This window comes from Balaenoptera ricei, chromosome 9 (assembly GCF_028023285.1).
Source record: "Balaenoptera ricei isolate mBalRic1 chromosome 9, mBalRic1.hap2, whole genome shotgun sequence".
Lineage (NCBI taxonomy): Eukaryota > Metazoa > Chordata > Mammalia > Artiodactyla > Balaenopteridae > Balaenoptera > Balaenoptera ricei.
Genome location: NC_082647.1, coordinates 90,979,131 through 90,997,063, shown reverse-complemented (window position 1 = coordinate 90,997,063; position 17,933 = coordinate 90,979,131). Strand labels below are relative to the sequence as shown.

Below are 17,933 nucleotides of genomic sequence, written 5' to 3'. Positions count from 1 at the left end.
GCAGAATTTAAGTTGTCTCAGTAGAGCAGTGATTAGACTGACCTTTGCAAAATGCTCTAAAGTTGATTATAAGAAGCTAGACACTTCAACAAAATAAATAAATAAGCTTTAAATGGTAACAGGAAATTCACAAGAAGGCACAGACAAATCAGAGCAAATTGTACACTGAAGGCCAAAGAAATCACATATTGTTCAAGAAATCAGTCAGTGAGGTAAATATGAAGGGAATATGAAATACATGATGAGACAGGGGACCATCCAAATGTGGCTCTTTTCTTTCAAAGCCAAATAGACACAGATGTGTTCACTAAATAGAATTCTAGTTCCTTAGATCTGTTTAACAGGACTCTGTTTAACTTGTAAAATAATTGCAAATTCCCGGGCTTCTCCCATGCTTTACTTTTTGGTAAGTGTGGTCTCTGAGACCCCACTTTTCATATACAGAGTATCAGAGTCTAAGAATACTAAGTTTAAGAATAGCTGCTCTAGCTTTGGCTTCCAACTTCTCTTAATAATTTTTGTATCCGGAGGGGAGGTTCTGAATTGGAAGAAAAGCGTAAGGCATCTTGGGGCTTGGGGCTATGGTTGGGGGAACCGTGCACCTTGGGAAGCCAGCAGAGACTTTCACTGAAGTGGTTAACAGGACTGAGCAGAGTTAGCTTGGCGGGAGTTTGGACACCAGGGAAAAAAGATTAAATATTTCCTGGGTCAGTGGTAATCACATTTCTGGCTTTTGAGTGTTAGAACCAAATTCTGGCTATTCTAAGCAAAAAAAGAAATTTTATTAGAGGGGCGTTGGAGGCTCTAAAAATTCATGACAGCCTGGAGGATTTGATTTGGGAAATGGGCAAAGACCAAGGGAGCTCTAGAAAGCTAGTTAATGGAAGTAGGACAAGGTTTATGCGGCAATAAGAGGCTGGTCCAGACTGCCACTTAACGCCAAAACGGCCAGTCCTAAATCATGTGCTATCTTCCGGCTACGCTGGAATGGAGTGAGAAACAACACCCCCTTTGGTATCTATGGGCTGGCACTATCTTACATCAAAGCTGCACAAATGAGGGCTTTGCCAACAGGGAGATAAGGTGCTAATAGGAAGTAGAAACTTAAATGCTAGGCAACAACAAGAAAAAAACAGCATTAAATATCTACCATGAGCTCCAGCGGGATGGTCATTTGAGGCCACCTACATCCCACTGAGCTGAGTTTAATAACCGTTGATGGTAGAGAACATACTTTTCCCAGCTCTTCCTAATTTACCCCTGCTCCCATTCGCTTTTGGACTCACATATCTCTGATATATTTTTCTAATCAGAACTTTCTCCTTCCTTGTGCTCAATATCTTGCCAGATACAGCAAGTCAGTATTTCCCACTTATTACCTACTAGGATTATGTTCAACAGGTTTGAACAGATTGAATGCAACCTGGCTCACTTCTGTTATTGAATACTATCTGCTTTTGTTAGCACTACTTTCTAAGGACAAATATTGTCCAAAAATAAATTGTCCAAATTCTCTGTTTTGCTTCCTGGGCTACTGCAATAGCTGTAGTTTTCAGCAGGAGTACACATTCAGCACATAAATGACATAAAACTGGAATATTTTCATATTTTGTTAAATGTGAGTCAAACTTGTTTAAGATTGTATGTCCAGCTAGCTCATATCAAATGAATCAATCAAATATTTACCAAATTCCACCTCGGTTGCCTATTAATCTTTTAGACCTTATTCTAAATGAAATTCTAATTTAGTGGTGAGATAAAAATAATTATTACACACATTTTAATAGTACAATATTGCACTCTATGATAATCTTCGTAAACACAAGAGAAACCTTCATATAGGAAGTGAGACCTGACTTTAATCTTGAAGAACAAAGGGGATCTATATATACAGGCATGCCTCGGAGATACTGTAGATTCGGTTCCAGACCACCACAATAAAGCAAATATTGCAATACAGTGAGTCACACGAATTTTTTTTTTCCCAATGCATTTAAAAGTTATGTTTACACTATAGTGTAGTCTATTAAGTGTGCAATAGCATTATGTCTATAAAACAATGTACATACCTTAATTAAAAAATACTTCATTGCTAAAAAGTGCTGATCATTATCTGAGCCTTCAGTCATAATCTTTTTTTAAATTAATTAATTAATTAATTAATTAATTTTTGGCAGCGTTGGGTCTTCATTGCTGCGCGCAGGCTTTCTCTAGCTGCGGCGAGCGGGGGCTACTCTATGTTGCGGAGCACGGGCTCTAGGTGTGTGGGCTTCAGTAGTTGTGACGCACAGGCTCAGTAGTTGTGGCTCGCGGGCTTAGTTGCTCCGCAGCATGTGGGATCTTCCCAGACCAGGGCTTGAACCCGTGTGCCCTGTATTGGCAGGCAGATTCTTAACCACTGCCCCACCAGGGAAGCCCAATCTTTTTGCAACAATAACATCAAAGATCACTAATCACAGATCACCGTAACAAATATAATAATAGTGAAAAAGTTTGAAATATTCTAAGAACTACCAAAATGTGACACAGACACACAAAGTGAGCAAGTGCTTTTGGAAAAATGGTGCCGATAGACTTGCTTGATACAGGGTTGCCACAAACCTTCAATTTGTTAACAGCATATTATCTGCAAAAACCGCCCAATAAAGCGAAGCCCAATAAAATGAATTATGCCTAGTTGCTGAAAGTAGTTGAAAGGGAGTACATCAGACTTGGGGAAGCTATGCTGTGTTCTCCACATAAAGACAAAATTGCCCTGGTTAATGCATTTGTAATTTAGGCATTGTTTCAGCCTTGTTATTTCCTTGTCAAATAAACTGGTCTACCCAGTTGTAATGGAACTTCCTCTTATCCTACAAGATTTTTCCCTCCGCTGTCTCCTTGCATATATAACTTTGGAATATTTGGTAGTCATTTGATTACCGATGTTGAATGTGGGATACTCTGCAGCCAACACCTTTGGTGCTAAGATGTCAACAGAACAAGGGTCTACCTAGAAACTTCTTGGTGATCATTAGCAGATATTAAAAGCCACTTTATTCCAAAACTCATAATGTTCTTCCAGAACCTACCTCTGAAATAGGAGCAATGGGAGAACTGATATGCTGCCTTCCCCCTTCTCCATGGAGGGAACAGAGTAATCTTGACATGAATATTGGATGTCAACCCTTTGCTAAAATCCTCTAGTGGCCTCTCATTTTACTTTCAATAAAATGCAAATTCCAGGACTTCCCTGTGGCGCAGTGGTTAAGAATCCACCTGCCAAAGCAGGGGACATGGGTTCAAGCCCTGGTCCGGGAAGATCCCACATGCCACGGAGCAACTAAGCCCGTGCGCCACAACTGCTGAGGCTGCGTGCCACAACTACTCAAGCCCGTGCGCCTAGAGCCCATGCTCCGCAACAAGAAAAGCCACCGCAATGAGAAACCTGTGCACCCCAATGAAGAATGGTCCCTGCTTGCCGCAGCTAGAGAAAGCCTGCGCACAGCAAAGAAGACCCAGTGCAGCCAAAAATAAATAAATAAATAAATTTATTTAAAAAAAAAATGCAAATTCCATACTTTGGTCTACAAGGTCTGGATGCTTGGTCCCTGCCTCCTTCGAACTTGTGCCATTTTCTCCCTTCCTCACTATGCTGCAACCACACAGTACCCTCTTATTACCCCAATATACCAATATCTTTTCAACCTCAGGAGTACTGTTCTTGTTGGTCCCACTATCTGGAATCCTCTTTCCCGGGATCCTGAAATCTGTGTCTCTTTATCAGGCCTCAGCTCACATTGCACAATATCAGAAAATCTGCCCTGATGACTCAATCTATAGTTGTCTCTCATTTGTCCAATTTACTGTCAGATCATCCTATTTTTTGATAGCACTTATAAACTTGAAACTATCTCATTTATGTATTAATTCTCTTCATTAAGATAGAAGTTCTAAAAGGGCAGGGATGATCACCAATGAATTGTCAGTGTCTTAAGATCACCTGGCATATAAAAACTATCTATGGATAAATGTTTTCAATGACTAGTGCTGACTCATTTGTAATAGATGAGACATTATAGAGGCAAATACAGAGGGCTCACCTGTGATGGCAATAAAACAAGTTGTCTTTATGCCTTATAAGGGTGTGTTTAAGCTATAGCTGGGTCATAGTACCAACTGCGTTGCAACATCTCTTGATGGTGACAGTCGTCATGAGATCAATTAAATTATCGAATTCTGGAAGCCAGACTTATCTCTTCATTTTCTTTATTTATCCCATGACTGAAAGGGCCTATAGTCACTGAGAAGGGAAAGTTTTTATAATGGTAGCATATTTAGAGGTAGGAAGGAAAAAAAACATTCTGCACAGAGAAAGCAGCATTACCCTGAGTCTGTAGACATAAAAGAAGAGAGTTAAAACTCTCTGACCAAAATGGATATTGTTTAGGGCAGTTGTAAAACATAAGATTCTTTGGCAGCAAAGTTAGAGTATTGTTAAGGTATGGTTAAAGAGTAGATCATAAATCCTGGAATAAGACTATAGACCTGATACTAAAAACTCTTGGGGGCAAATTTAAGTCCTTGTACAGAAAAGTGGCCCAAAGATAGCAATATTTATGAAGCGTAACCTGTCAGTTATAAATTGGGCAAATTCCAAACGGGAGGAAAGAGAGGTTAGAAGGATACTTAAGATGCACAATTAATGTTTCCATACCTGCCAAGAAGCTAATTGCTTTTACTTTGATAAGTCTAAAGTTTAATATAGGTTTGAGATCCTTTGCCAGAAGAACATAGATTTTTCTCTTAACTGCATAAATTATTGGGATTTTGTTACTTAGAGAAAAAGCAAAATGATAGCTCTTCACAACTGTGTAGAGAGAGAATAGCAGATGTGATGGTCTGAATTTTTTTTTTCTTCTTTTCTTTCCTTCTTTCTCTTTCACATATTCCATCTCCCATCTTCATTGTCTTTCTCTTTAAAAAGACATTTATTTTAGAGAGTTTTTAATGTGTGTTCAACAAGATGCTAGATGCCATGGGGATACATGAGAAAAAGAAATCTAGACTCAGTTTAGGAATTTGGAGGAGGAAGTGATGAGTGTGGGCAGGAGATGGGGAAGAAGCCACAAATGCGTGACCGACTACAGGTCTGCTTTGACTCACTCACAGGCGCCTTTCACTTTTTAAGGGCAGCGATTTCTCTCATCTCCTCCCAGTCTGAATTTAGTAGCCCCAAGAAACTACACCTCAGAATAGTTTAGAAGAGAGAGCAGACAGAATTCACCTACTCAGTTTCCTCCCATCTCTCGATTCCCATTAGTCAAGAGGATACAACGCCCTGCTTTACTGGATGTTATTGGTCAGCTCCTTGGTGGTCAATAAGGAAGACAAATCCCATACCCCATTTTTTTCATTGAGGTTTGCAAGTGGACGGGGATTGGTTTGTGGGACATGAGAGGCGTGAAGGTCTAGGACTTCACCTTGACCTCCAGCCAGTTGAGGAAACTTGGCAAGGGCACTGGCAAAGGCAGCAGCAGTGTAGCCCACAAGGAAGAAAGCGTCTCTGTAAATAAAGAGGTGGCCAAGGGAATTTGAGGAAGCACAGAAGATTTTTGTCTAATGATACAGTAGTGAGTGATTAGGACACTGGATATATGAGTCTAGTTTAGGAGAGTGATCTGATCTGGAGATAGATATCTTGGCGTTATCAGCCTATAGATGCTGTTTAAAGCCGTGAGCCACCTGTGATAATTAAGAAGGTGAACGTAGCTGAAGAAGAGAGTAGCAGCAGGGGCTGAGCCTGGGGCTACTCCAACCTTACAGGGTCAGGAAAGAGAGAAAACAACAGTGAAGAGTTAAGAGTGAATAGTGACAAAGGAGAAAAAACAATAGAGTGTGATGTCCTTGAAGGCCAATAAAAAAGTTATATTAAGGCAGAGCAACCTATAAGTGTTTACTTTGACATGCATGAGTAGGTCGCTAAAGGAGGTACCTAGAAACAGAAATACTAAGTTACAGAGCATGCACCTTTCATATTTTAAAAGACACTCTCAAATTGCCCTGAAAACTGGCTAACCCAGTATAAACATCAGAACTCTGAGAGTTTGTTTCCCAAAACTTAATCAACCTTTAAACCATTTTTAATTTTTTCCTAATTTGATGAGTGAAATATGATATATTTCTGTTCTTTCAAATCACATTTGTTTAATTATTAGTGTTTGGATACTTTTTAATATATTTTTAAGCCAATTTTTTCATTTTTTGAAAAACTATCTGTCTTTTTCCAGTGTCCCACTTAGTTGTTTGCGTCTTTCTCGTTGACTTGTATTCTTTATGCTACATACTAGTCCTTTATTTTGTAATATGTATTTTATATATTTATAATATTTTATTTATATTTATACATAACTATTTCTTACAGTTTTTCTCCACCTGTTAATTTTGTTGATGCTGTCTTTCGTCAAATGATTATTAGTACTTTGAGATAGCCACAACATTTGGCAATCATTTTTTTTGACTAATTTTACCTTGGAAAAATGTTTAATTAAAAGGCTTCCCTACCTCAATATCATAGAGACAGTTTTCTTTATTAAAAATTCATGTTTCTGTTTTTATTTAGGTCTGTTCTCCATCTGGAATTTGTGTTTGTGTTTGAGGTAAGTAATAACATATGTACATTCTATTTAAATATATTTCTGTGGAGAACCAGAGCCAATATTAATTAGTTGGTCACTCCAACCGCTAATTTGTCATACAACCTGCAAAGATATCAAATTCCCACTTATGCTTGATCGTCTTCAGAATTTTCTATTCTGTTTGTCTTTACTACCTTGAAACTGCCTGATGCCGTCTGTGTTGAGGGTCCACAAGACCACCCTCATGTTTGATGATTTGCTAGAAAGACTCAGAGAACTCAGAAAAGCTGTTATACTCATAGTTACGGTTTATCACACCAAAAGGATACAGATTAAACTCAGTCAAGGCAAAAGGTGCAAAGGGCAGGGTCAAGGAGAGATTAGGAACATGCTTCCAGCTGTTCTCCTTCCTAGAATCCTTGAACAGCATTTAATTTCCCAGCAACATATGTGACAAGGTGTATGAAGTATTGCCAAACAGCGAATCTCACATAAGCCTTGGTGTCAAGGTTTCTATTAAGGGTCAGTCAGGTAGGCATGGCTGACTGCCCAAGTGGCTGACCTTAGTTACTCAGTTTCCAGCAACTCCAGAGGTCAAACTGATACAGTGAGGTCCAAGTTCTCCACCATAAGTCACTTTATAGCATGAACTATATCTGGCATGCTCCAAGGCCTCATGTATCAAATACACTCTTAACAGACAGGATATTCTAAAGATTTATCACTCAGGAACTAGTTGAGGGCCAATCCTTTCTTTGGAATGTGAAAGTTTTGAACACTCCAAGCCTGCTGATTAACCCTTTAGTGCAATTTTCAAACAGATACTTTTTTTTTTTTTTCATTTTGAATTTTGTCTATATTTTTAAGTTTTCCTTGTTTGGAAGGTTGGTCTGAAACCATTAGTGAGCAATTGCAGAAGCAGAACTCTCCCTCAGTAATTTGGAAATATTGCTCTCTTGATGTCATGTATCTAATGAACCTGATAAAATAGCTCATGAAAATTGACTTTTACACTTTATTACATTGTTTTTTCCCCTCTGATGGCTTTTGCAGTTTGGCTTTATCCTTAACATGTGGAAGCTGCTTTGCAATGCGTTCAGGTGTGAAGTTTTATTTGTTTCTTGCTTTTTTAATTTGTTATGATATTGCTTTGCCTTAAGTGGACTTTTGTAATATGTGGAATCATATATTTCCATAATTCTGAGGTATTATTTCCCATTATTTCTTCAAATATTGGCTTTCTTTTATCTTCTCTATTACTTTTTTCTGGAATTACATTGAAATAAAGATTTGAAATTCTGGATTTATTCTCCATGCTTCCGAACGTCACTTTGATACTTTCTAGAGTCAACTCTTGTTATTCTTTTTTTTTCCTTTAATTTTCTTTATTTTCACACATTAAAAAATGAAACATACTATACAAATGGTTTTTCATAGCAGATTACACGTGGGTCCGTTCAGAACTGCTCTCTAGGTGTTGCTGGCCTCCGAGGGGCCGCCCAGCCGGCAGCTGTTATTCGCGTGGCCGGTGGGTTGATTCGGATGCAGAAGCATGCAGCCCTCAGCATGGAAGGTTCCATCCCCTCTGGTCTTAAATTAGGTTAAATGGCATCGGTGTCCGTATTTACAGACGTGAAGTGTGGCGATCCTGAGCAGTTGTGATCGCCCCGAGCCCTCCGTGGGAGCCTGGGGGCCGAGCAGGAGGTGCGGGGGGCGTGGCTGCCGCGGTGAACTCGTCTCCATCCTTCCCACGCGACGAGGGGCTGCGCCCGCGGTCAGACCCTTCCAGAAGGCTTACGCCAAGTAACTGTAGGTGTCCTGTTCACCATCCGCTCGCTCCAAATATTCTTTCTCGATCAGAATGTCAATGCATTTCTTAATTACTGGGACCCGAGGCTTGAATATTGAGGAGAGCTGAGTCAGTACTTCTCCAAGTAACTGCTGGTGTTTTAGAACCTTCCTCATTTTCATAATTCTCACGAGAGCCGCCTGGATCAGTAGTTTGCGATCTTCCTCGATGTTTCTGTGTGTGGTTTCTTGTTCCTGCTTCTGTTCCATTTTCATGGGCACATTGATGTTAACCCTTAACTTCTTGTTTTTATAACCGAGATATAATTTTATTAAGGTATCTTGCCTCAATTCCATCTCATCAACATGTGTATTTTCGTCTTCCAAGACCAGTAACTTCAACTTCAATAAAATCTGTAGGACTTGTGCAAAAATGTCCGTTTTGATCTGGGTGCTGTCCATCAGCTGCTGCACGGCGTAAGCGTCTCCCGTGTTGTACTGGAGCAGGATGGCCATCTGGAATGTAGATGCCCGCAAGGTGTATCTGTTTTTGAAGCAGTTTGTTACTAATTCTCCTTCAGACAGTTGATATAACCACGTCAACTTTCTGCCACTGTGACGGCTGGCGTAAAACGCTGTGAAGCGCTGGTAACTCCGTTCCAGCTCCGAAGGCAAGGCAAACGTACCGGACTGCTGAAAAGGCCATGATCCGGAGCTCAGAACTTGAATACTGAAATCCAAGCCCAGCGGCTCTGCATTTGTCGGGTGCTTTTTGAACTGCTCATTCAAGTATTGGCTTGCACCAATGTCTTGAAACATCCGCTGAAGTTTAGAGGTGTACTCAAACCCGCAAGCTCGCTTTAACTTAGAGATCATGCTTGCTTCCGCATCATCGCTCGCACTGTTCTGATGAACAAGCCTTTTGGCCAGCATCTTTGCGTAGAACTTCTGAAACACGTCCTTGTCCTCTATATACTTGAAGACCGCTATCACTTGGTTGAGCGTGTCTTCTAGTTCTGCTTCTTCTGGGTTCTTGGACCTCTTCTTCAACAAGGAGTCACAGTAGCCAGCCAGCAACTCGGAAGATTTACTGGACGACTGAGCCATTTTGGTAACTGCACTGTTGTTTATGAAGCGACCGCAAGCCTTGTCCAGCGCAGCCACGAAGCCAGCATTGTTGTTGAATGCCAACATCACCAGGGCGTTGTATTTTTTATGAACATCCAACACTGTCTGTATATACATTTTGGGGTCATTTAAAGCAGCTTCTCCACACTTTTCAATGGCCGCAATACACTGATTATGAACGTGTGTCTCCAGGAGTTTCTTCAATTCTCCCAGGCCATCCTGGATTCTAGATACAAGATTATACATGCGACCCAAATCTTCACTTTTGTCGGCCTCCAATAAATTCTGAAATTCCCTGTGGAAGGTCTCCAAGTGTTTCTCAATGAGCACCTGCTTGCACTTCCTGGCTAGCTCTTCTTGGGTGCTCTCATGAAGGTACTGGACTCTCTGCTGCTCCTCCAGCAGACGAGTCTTTGCCTTTTTCATATATTCAGTAACTGGGTTCTGCTGCAAGAATTTGGTACTCTCTCTGGTATAAAATCTCTCTGTGTCAGCCAAAAACTGAGACTCAAAGGATTCTTTGTACACCTTTAGCACAGGGCCCATCGCAAAGGCATCGTCTTCATTCAGCCCCAGTTCCACGTAAGATTGTACAACTCCACTCATCAGTCTTGTATTGATGCTTTCACCATTTCTTTCCTTTTCAATCAGTTTTAAAACAGCATTTGTTACCTGTTTATTCAATGGCCTGAAAAGACAATCTCTCCAAGTCACCAGTGCAAGAGAATAGATTTCGTAGATTCCTTTTCGTCCTCCGTAATATTCACAGAGAACCCAATATCTATTGAGGTAGGCACAAATCCCATTCAGCACTTTACTTGAAAACCGGTAATCTTCCCACTGTTGAGTGTAGAACTTCAGTACACTCTCGTCTATCAAATCTTCTCTGTCCTTAAGAAGATTTGTCAAGTAATTCTTCAAAAATTCTTTAAGCTGTTTGTACAATTCCAAGCCAACTAACTGAACTTCCCCCAGCATCTCCCCCTTTTTTGATTTAGAAGGAGGGACACCAGCCTCTTGAGCTTGGTTTGACTGGTGAACGCTCGTGCAGTAGTTATAAACATGAGTGTAGAGTTCCATGTATCTGGATTTCACCATACTTTGTCTGGTATACACTTGCTGGATTCCAGCTCTGAGGTCGTCCCAGATCTGGTCAAGGCCAATCTGCTTCAGTCCATGGGGATTCTGGCTCCTGTTGGATGACATTGTGAGTGATATTCTGAAGTTGTCCAGTGCAGCAATCCTTATTCAAGGTACAGCTAATTCTCCATTAGATGAAAATTTAAAATATCATTCCAAATTTATTCACAGCAGCTCAGAAAGGATGTCCTTTAAATGTAGAGAGTGAAATCTCATTGCAGGCAAACCTGGAAAGGGACCTGCAAGTAAAGCAAACACCAAAGTGATTCCAGCACTGAACTGAGTGAGCAGAAACATCTTGCTCAGAAGCAGGCTCACTGCTTCTATTGTCTTTTGTCTTCATAAGGTAATCCACTGCATTATTTGCATTATATATTCCCGTAGCATGTTATGGAAAAACCCGAACGAACTTTTTGGCCAACCCAAAAAATACACGTGCACCACATTTCCCGGGTGCCTAAATGGCTCCGGCGACGTCTCTACCTGGTCGTTGGGCCTGGCCCCAGTTAAATCTCCGTCCCACCAAGGTCTTGCGGTGTCCCTCAGCCTCAGAGGCTGCCCCGCCTGGAGTTGCGTGCAACACGGCTCCCGCCTCCTCCTCCTCCCTGCCCACCCGCCCAACTCTTGTTATTCTTGGTAGTTACAGTCTATAAAGTCTCTGGGAACCTTGAATGAGCAAATACTGAGCAATTGTTCCTGGGGGGAAAGATGCACGTTTCATGTATACGAACTATTTCGTTCTTTAGCTAGGTTCAGTTTGTTATTTAACCTGACTATTATGAGTTTCCTTTTTACTAATTCCAAACAAGCTGCCATTTCTATGATCTCTAACTTCTTTTTCCACAAGTGTACATTTTTATTTTATAGCTATTTACTTTTGTGTCATGGGTGTATTTTATTTATCTCTGTGTGAATAGTAACTATATGTATTCCAACTCCTTTTGATATTTTTATATTATCTCTAAGTTATTGGGTATATATTCTTTGATTCATGAATTTGTTGCCTCCTTTTCCAGCATTTCTCAGATGCCTGATGATTCTTAGTCAGTTTTGATTCTATGTCCTCAATTATGACCACCTGTTGACACCACAGCCTTTCCTTGCAGTCACCTTCTTGGTGATGTCATTGGTTTAAGTCTAGGAGTAGTGGCGGCCTTTGTTCATTGCTTCACTGATATCAGAACATTTTATCCCATCTCCCCCTCTTAATATAGTTATATATTAATACTTATTTACTTTTATAAACTTTCTACAGTATCTGTATTAAACATAAACCAGAATGTCAGTTTTGAATAGGAGCCAGAAATTTTGGCATGCATGTTCAGTCCATCTTGAAACTAGAAGTTCCATTGTGTTGTTAGAACTTGATAGACGATATAGCCATGGGAATAAATCTCCCTGACAGAAGCTAGACCATAAAAAAAGTGCAGGCATTATCAAACAGTATCTCAGAATGGAAGGGGTCAAGGGAATAAACTCTCTGGACTCCTTCCTTCCTCTCATACCCTGCCAGTGCCTTTTTGGACCAGATCCAACCATAAACCAGAGAGTAGGTGAGCACAGGAATGCAATCCATTGAAAATTTTAAAGCAGCAGCTAGAGGAAAAGTTAAATGGAGAAAAACCAGTACATCAAACTAGTTTTAAGGACTAGTTGCCCACATCCTGCATTAATGCATACAATACAGTGTTCAATTGATTATGAATTTATAATTGAGGGCCAACTTCTTATGTTAGCCAAAAGTAATATGCCTGTTATAGTATAATCTATACCTCCAATTATGCTTTTTTTCCTTAGTTAAAATTTTCATGAATTTATCAACATCCATAATTTAGAATATATATTTATATATAAAGATATAAATTTTACATATATATTTTATTAGAAGTAAACATTAATAAATTTCATATATAAACACACAACTGTTTTATCTGTGTCTTAATGTCTTATCTAAGAAGTTATATATATATTGAAGTCCACTAGTGATCTGAAAATCAAGAGACTGGGACTGGGGATGCTCTGAACAGAATAATTTAAATTTCTTTTCTTATTAGGCCTTCTTAGTGCATCATTTACTTTTTTTTAAAGACAGGAAAGCAAAGGAGTTAAGGCAAATATTTGCCATGCTCAATAAACAATGTTCTGATGTGTGAATTGATTCTAATCAGGACAGCCAATGTCAGCTAAATTAATACACCATTAGGCAGAAAACAGACATATCACCAGGAATACAACCTCTTAATTTGCTGATCATGGTTGAACACTAGCCAGTAGGTAGCAACTAATGGCACCACAAACAGATGTTAACTGAACTATATTAAGTAGACACTGTGCAATTCTTTTTCTTTTCAACTCTGTACTTGATGGTAATATATCATCTTTGGGTTTTCTTATTATTACTAAGTTTATAACAAATATTATTATGACAAAAATTACATAAAACATATATATTTTCCCCAAATCAAATTTGCTGCAAAATCTTTTCATTTTTTAACTATAATGCAATATAAGTGATTCATTTCCTCAAATTAACTTAATTTCAATTGAATGAATATTTATAGATGTACCATGTGCCAGGCACTGTGGTAGGGACTGGGAATATGAGGATGAAAAATCATGTGTCCTGTGCTCACAGAGTCATTATATGCTAGAGGAAAAAGTCATGTAAATGAATAATAATGTGCAGGACAATAGGTAAAGCAAAGTCCATAGATGAAATAGGTGACATAGTAATAAGTCAGAGAGAATGTGATTGTATCTGAGAGGTTTATAGAGAAGTTGGGATCTGACTTGTGTCTTATAGTAGATTCAATAGCCTCCTTCAAGATGCATACTTATATGAGTTGGTGGTGGATTGGGGCATACCAGGGCAAGAAAGGTGTCCCCTTTCGTTGAGCGTTTCTCTTAATGCAGCATTATATATAAGTTATGGACTATCATTTATATTCTGATTGCTGAATTAAAATTTTTTTAATGGAACAGTTCATAACTCCAAATCCAAGTATTAGAATCAATCATGTTTTATTTATTGCATTTATTGCCCTATCAACTGAGGACTGCTCAGTGCAAGGTGCCAACTATACCTACTGGTAGAGGATACAAAGATGAACAGTGAATCCTTCTTTAAAGTACTGACAAGCTAGTAAAAAGACAATATGTACATATGCAGGAGGTACACAAAATGGTAACAATATAACAGTGACACTAATACAACAAATGGTAACTTAAATAATTATAATAAAGTATAACAGAATATGAATGGTATAATTTATGTTTTTGTAGTGTTTCATCACTTATACATGTTTCCCACATTAATTTCATTTAATGTTCACAAATACTCTCTGAGATTGATACTGGTGTTCCTATTTTATTGATGAAGCAAAATAGGTACAGAGAAGTAATAAATACATAGGAAGTAAATGAAAGAAAAAATTCAGGGCCAGAGCTGAAAAAGAAAATAGAGTATAAAAGATAGATTGAACTTAAAACTCTTGAGAAGAGGCTGGGGAAAGCATGTGGAGTTAGTGGAAAGGAAAAGACTATGCAGAGACCAGCTTGGCTAGACCATGCATACGAAGAAAAATAGTATATACAAACGTGAAATCTTTAACATAAAAAATTAGGAAAAAATGTTCTACAATAGAGAAATGATTAAATAAACTATTGTGTGTATATATATATATATATATATTGGAATTCTAAGAAGTATTAAAATGATGTAAATGAATATCTAAAGTCATAGTAATGATGAAAATAATTGATTTTTAGGTAACCAATTTTTAAAAATAATGAATAAATGCATAAGGTACAAAATCCAGAAAACATGAAAGGGTTTGTAGTGAAAAGTAATCATTCCTTTTCAGTACCCATTTCATCCCCTGTCAAGAGGCAACATGATTATAGATAATTTATGTATCTCTCTAGATAATCTATGCATATAGAAGCATATACACACGTAGGCACTATATACACATATTCATTTTAAAATTCTTGGTTTTTTTTTTTATAAATTTATTTATTTATTTTATTTATTTTTGGCTGTGTTGGGTCTTCATTTCTGTGCAAGGGCTTTCTCTAGTTGCTGCGAGCGGGGGCCACTCTTCATCGCGGTGCGCGGGCCTCTCACTGTCATGGCCTCTCTTGTTGCGGAGCACAGGCTCCAGACGCGCAAGCTCAGTAGTTGTGGCTCACGGGCTTAGCTGCTCCGCGGTATGTGGGATCTTCCCAGACCAGGGCTCGAACCCGTGTCCCCTGCATTGGCAGGCAGATTCTCAACCGCTTCGCCACCAGGGAAGCCCCCAAATTCTTGGTTTTTAACCCTGTTTTTGAAAATTTAACAATGTGTCTTGGAAATGGTTTCATAGTTTATATAGAACTACCACTGTGTATGTGCACTATAATTTATTGATGATGGAAATCTTTTCACATTTAAAAGACATTTATATTTCCATTTTTTGGTGAATGATTGGTTAATATCCTTGCTTATTTTAATTGGGCTATTGATTTTTTCTCTTAATTTTAGAAGCTCTTTTAAATCTAATTATTCCTATAATTGTCTGTGTTACAATTTTTGTTTTACAATCTTATCTTTTATCCTGACTGTATTTATGATATTTGTGCTCTGTAGTTATATTTTATTTTTGTGTAGTTGAGTTGATCAATATTTTTTCTAGTTCACTTACATTATTTCATATTTTCTTCCATTTTTCTTTCTTTTCTTTCTTTCCATATTTCTTCCATTACTTTTATCATTTTCATATCCTACATTTACATCTTTGATCCCTTTAGCATTTTAAAAATAATAGAGGCAAGAGGGAGGCAAGTTTATTAACTTCCTCTTTAGTTATCTTATCATTTGTTGAAAAATTTTGTCATTTCCCTAATTACATGAAGTACCTTTATCTTGTAGTAAGTTGACATAATTTTAAATCTATTTCTGGTATCTTTTATTCCTTGATCTGTGTAAATATTCTTTGCCTGTCATTATCTAACTTATTTTTAAAATGGGTAACTATTTAACTCTCACTCTCACTTATCATCAACCACTCTAACTATTTGAAAGATTGTATTGGCTGACCATCCGTTACATTTATTTTTCAAAAACTTTCTAGGATACATGCAATGATTTAATATGCAAATATTAATGGAACAATGTGCTGTCTCCACTGCTGCAGCTAGTCCAAAAGGTACAAGTAATATTTATTTTCTCCTTCATCTATCACCAATTTTATAATTTTCTTACCATTGACTAGAACTTCAGTCTAGATGGCTTGAGTTTGGAGTTTGAGTTTAAGAGTCTGGAGCTCTCAGTTGCTTTAATGTTGCCGGTTTGGGTTTATTGCAATTGCCTATTAGACTCATCAGCAGGCATGAAAACGCCAAGAGATGCTGCAGTGAACTCCTAGGTTCTAGATACACTCCTGTCTTCCCACACTGTATTGCAGCAGCCACTCCTTATGGTACTTGGGATCGTGTCCAACGATATGGTAATTCTTTTCCTGGCCTACTGTTCCACTGGTATGAGGGAACCTTGACCAGCTTCTGCTTTAATGGAATCCTTACAGTGTACACAGGAAGAAGCTTCCCCTTGTTGCTTCCCTTCCGCAGTCCCATTTGGCTTCATGTCCTCTAATCCAGCAGAACCTAAATTTGTAGGGTCAGGAAGTAGAAATTCTGCAAAATGGTCACTGTGAAGAGTGATGCAGTGGGCCAATTCTACTTCTACCCCTCATTTCATGGTCCCGGGTAAGTCTAGAGATTGGGGCCATAGCGTTGCATATCAGGCATTAGTTCAATACATATTTCTCATCTTAGCAGATACCCAAAGATGATGCTTTAGACATTTTAACAGGTGCTTCAAAAATCTATTATGCTAGCTGCTTCCAAGATGGCACCCTGTATGGTAGGACCAGAGAGTGAATTCCAGAGTCAGGCACTCAGTGTCATACCTTCTCTCTTAGAATGGCCCCTTGGTCTGAGGTTATATTATGGAAGATTCTATGTGACTTAATCAGGTATAAGCTTTTGAGCTGTGCTCCTGGCAGAGGCACTGAAGGCAGAAAAGGCAAACTTGTATCCAGAGATAATTTCAAGTCTGAGAAGAGAAAATTGCTGCCCTTCCAGGGTAAAGTGGCCCAATGTAATCAACCTGCCATAAAGTGAAAGGCTGGGTCCCAGTGGTACAAGGCTTGGCATTGGTTTCTGCTGCTGGCCGTTCAGGAATTCTACAGTTAGAGTGGGCAGATCAGCAGCTTCAATGGAAATTTTGTACTTTGTTTTGCACTGACCTACGGTGATCCCATGGAGGTTAACTCCCTGATGTATCCATGCTCGCACAGGCGTCAGAAAGACTGAATGGGTTCATGCAGGTGTCCCACATAGTGGTGGCAGAGAAACCGTGGGTCAGAAGAGAAGATAGAGTGGAGAGAAGGCAAGGTGTTGTTGGGTTACGTCTGCCTGTAGCTGGTTGCTGTAGCAGTGGCCAGAGCAACAAGCTGGACTGAGAGGATATGAACCAGGGCATGTGAGTCATCTGATCCTGTGACCCTCATCAGGACACTAGTCTTTGGGATGTTATTGTGCTTTCAGTAAAATCAAATAGAGCATGACCACAGAAGAATACATCAAACACCAAGGCTAGGAATTAATTAGTCTCTTTATATCTAGGCTGGACTAAGGAGAGAAAGCCTCTACTTCTGAATGGCAAATCTTCTACGTTCCTGAGTGGACATCTAGTGTATGACTATTTTAAGGTCCTTGATACAGATTTCTAAATGATTTTTAAAACATTATGAGAGTACATTGTATAAGCGTATCCATTTCACTGTATCTCTGATAAAATTGGGAATGAAAATTTTTAGTCTCACAATTCAACAGTTGAAAAATAGCATCGTATTTTAAATTTGCAATTCTTAGTTTACTAGTATGGTTATATTTTTGAAATATATATAAACTTATTCTTCTCTGGGTGGCCAGTTCAAATCATTTGCCCATTTTTAAACTAGACCTCTTTACCTAAGAAGTCTTTATATCTGAGACCTCTTTATAAGTTAGGAAGACTGACCTATTGTCCATCAAATACAATGCAAATATTTTCTCACTTTTTTATTTGCCTTCTAATATTAATTATAATTTTATATATTCAACCCCTCCCTGTTTTTCTTGTTTTTTTCCATAAAAACTGACATTTGAGTAGTCTCTTTCAAGTAGGGCTTTTTGGTTTTTGCCAGGCTTGTTAGTGAAAGTTAAATAAAGTCTACC

At 38.7% G+C, this 17,933-nt stretch overlaps 1 protein-coding gene across 2 annotated transcripts in view; it reads right to left on the bottom strand.

Annotated features, from left to right (window-relative positions):
• Positions 1-7,997: 7,997 nt before the first annotated feature.
• The window catches only part of LOC132371582 (cullin-1-like), a 55,582-nt gene continuing 45,646 nt past the window's right edge, over positions 7,998-17,933 (bottom strand). For both annotated transcript variants that reach the window (XM_059932869.1, XM_059932870.1), the window contains one exon: positions 7,998-10,912. In XM_059932869.1, the coding sequence (XP_059788852.1) occupies positions 8,412-10,739 (2,328 nt within the window). In that variant the 5' untranslated portion in view covers positions 10,740-10,912 and the 3' untranslated portion in view covers positions 7,998-8,411. The remainder of the gene's footprint in view (positions 10,913-17,933) is intronic.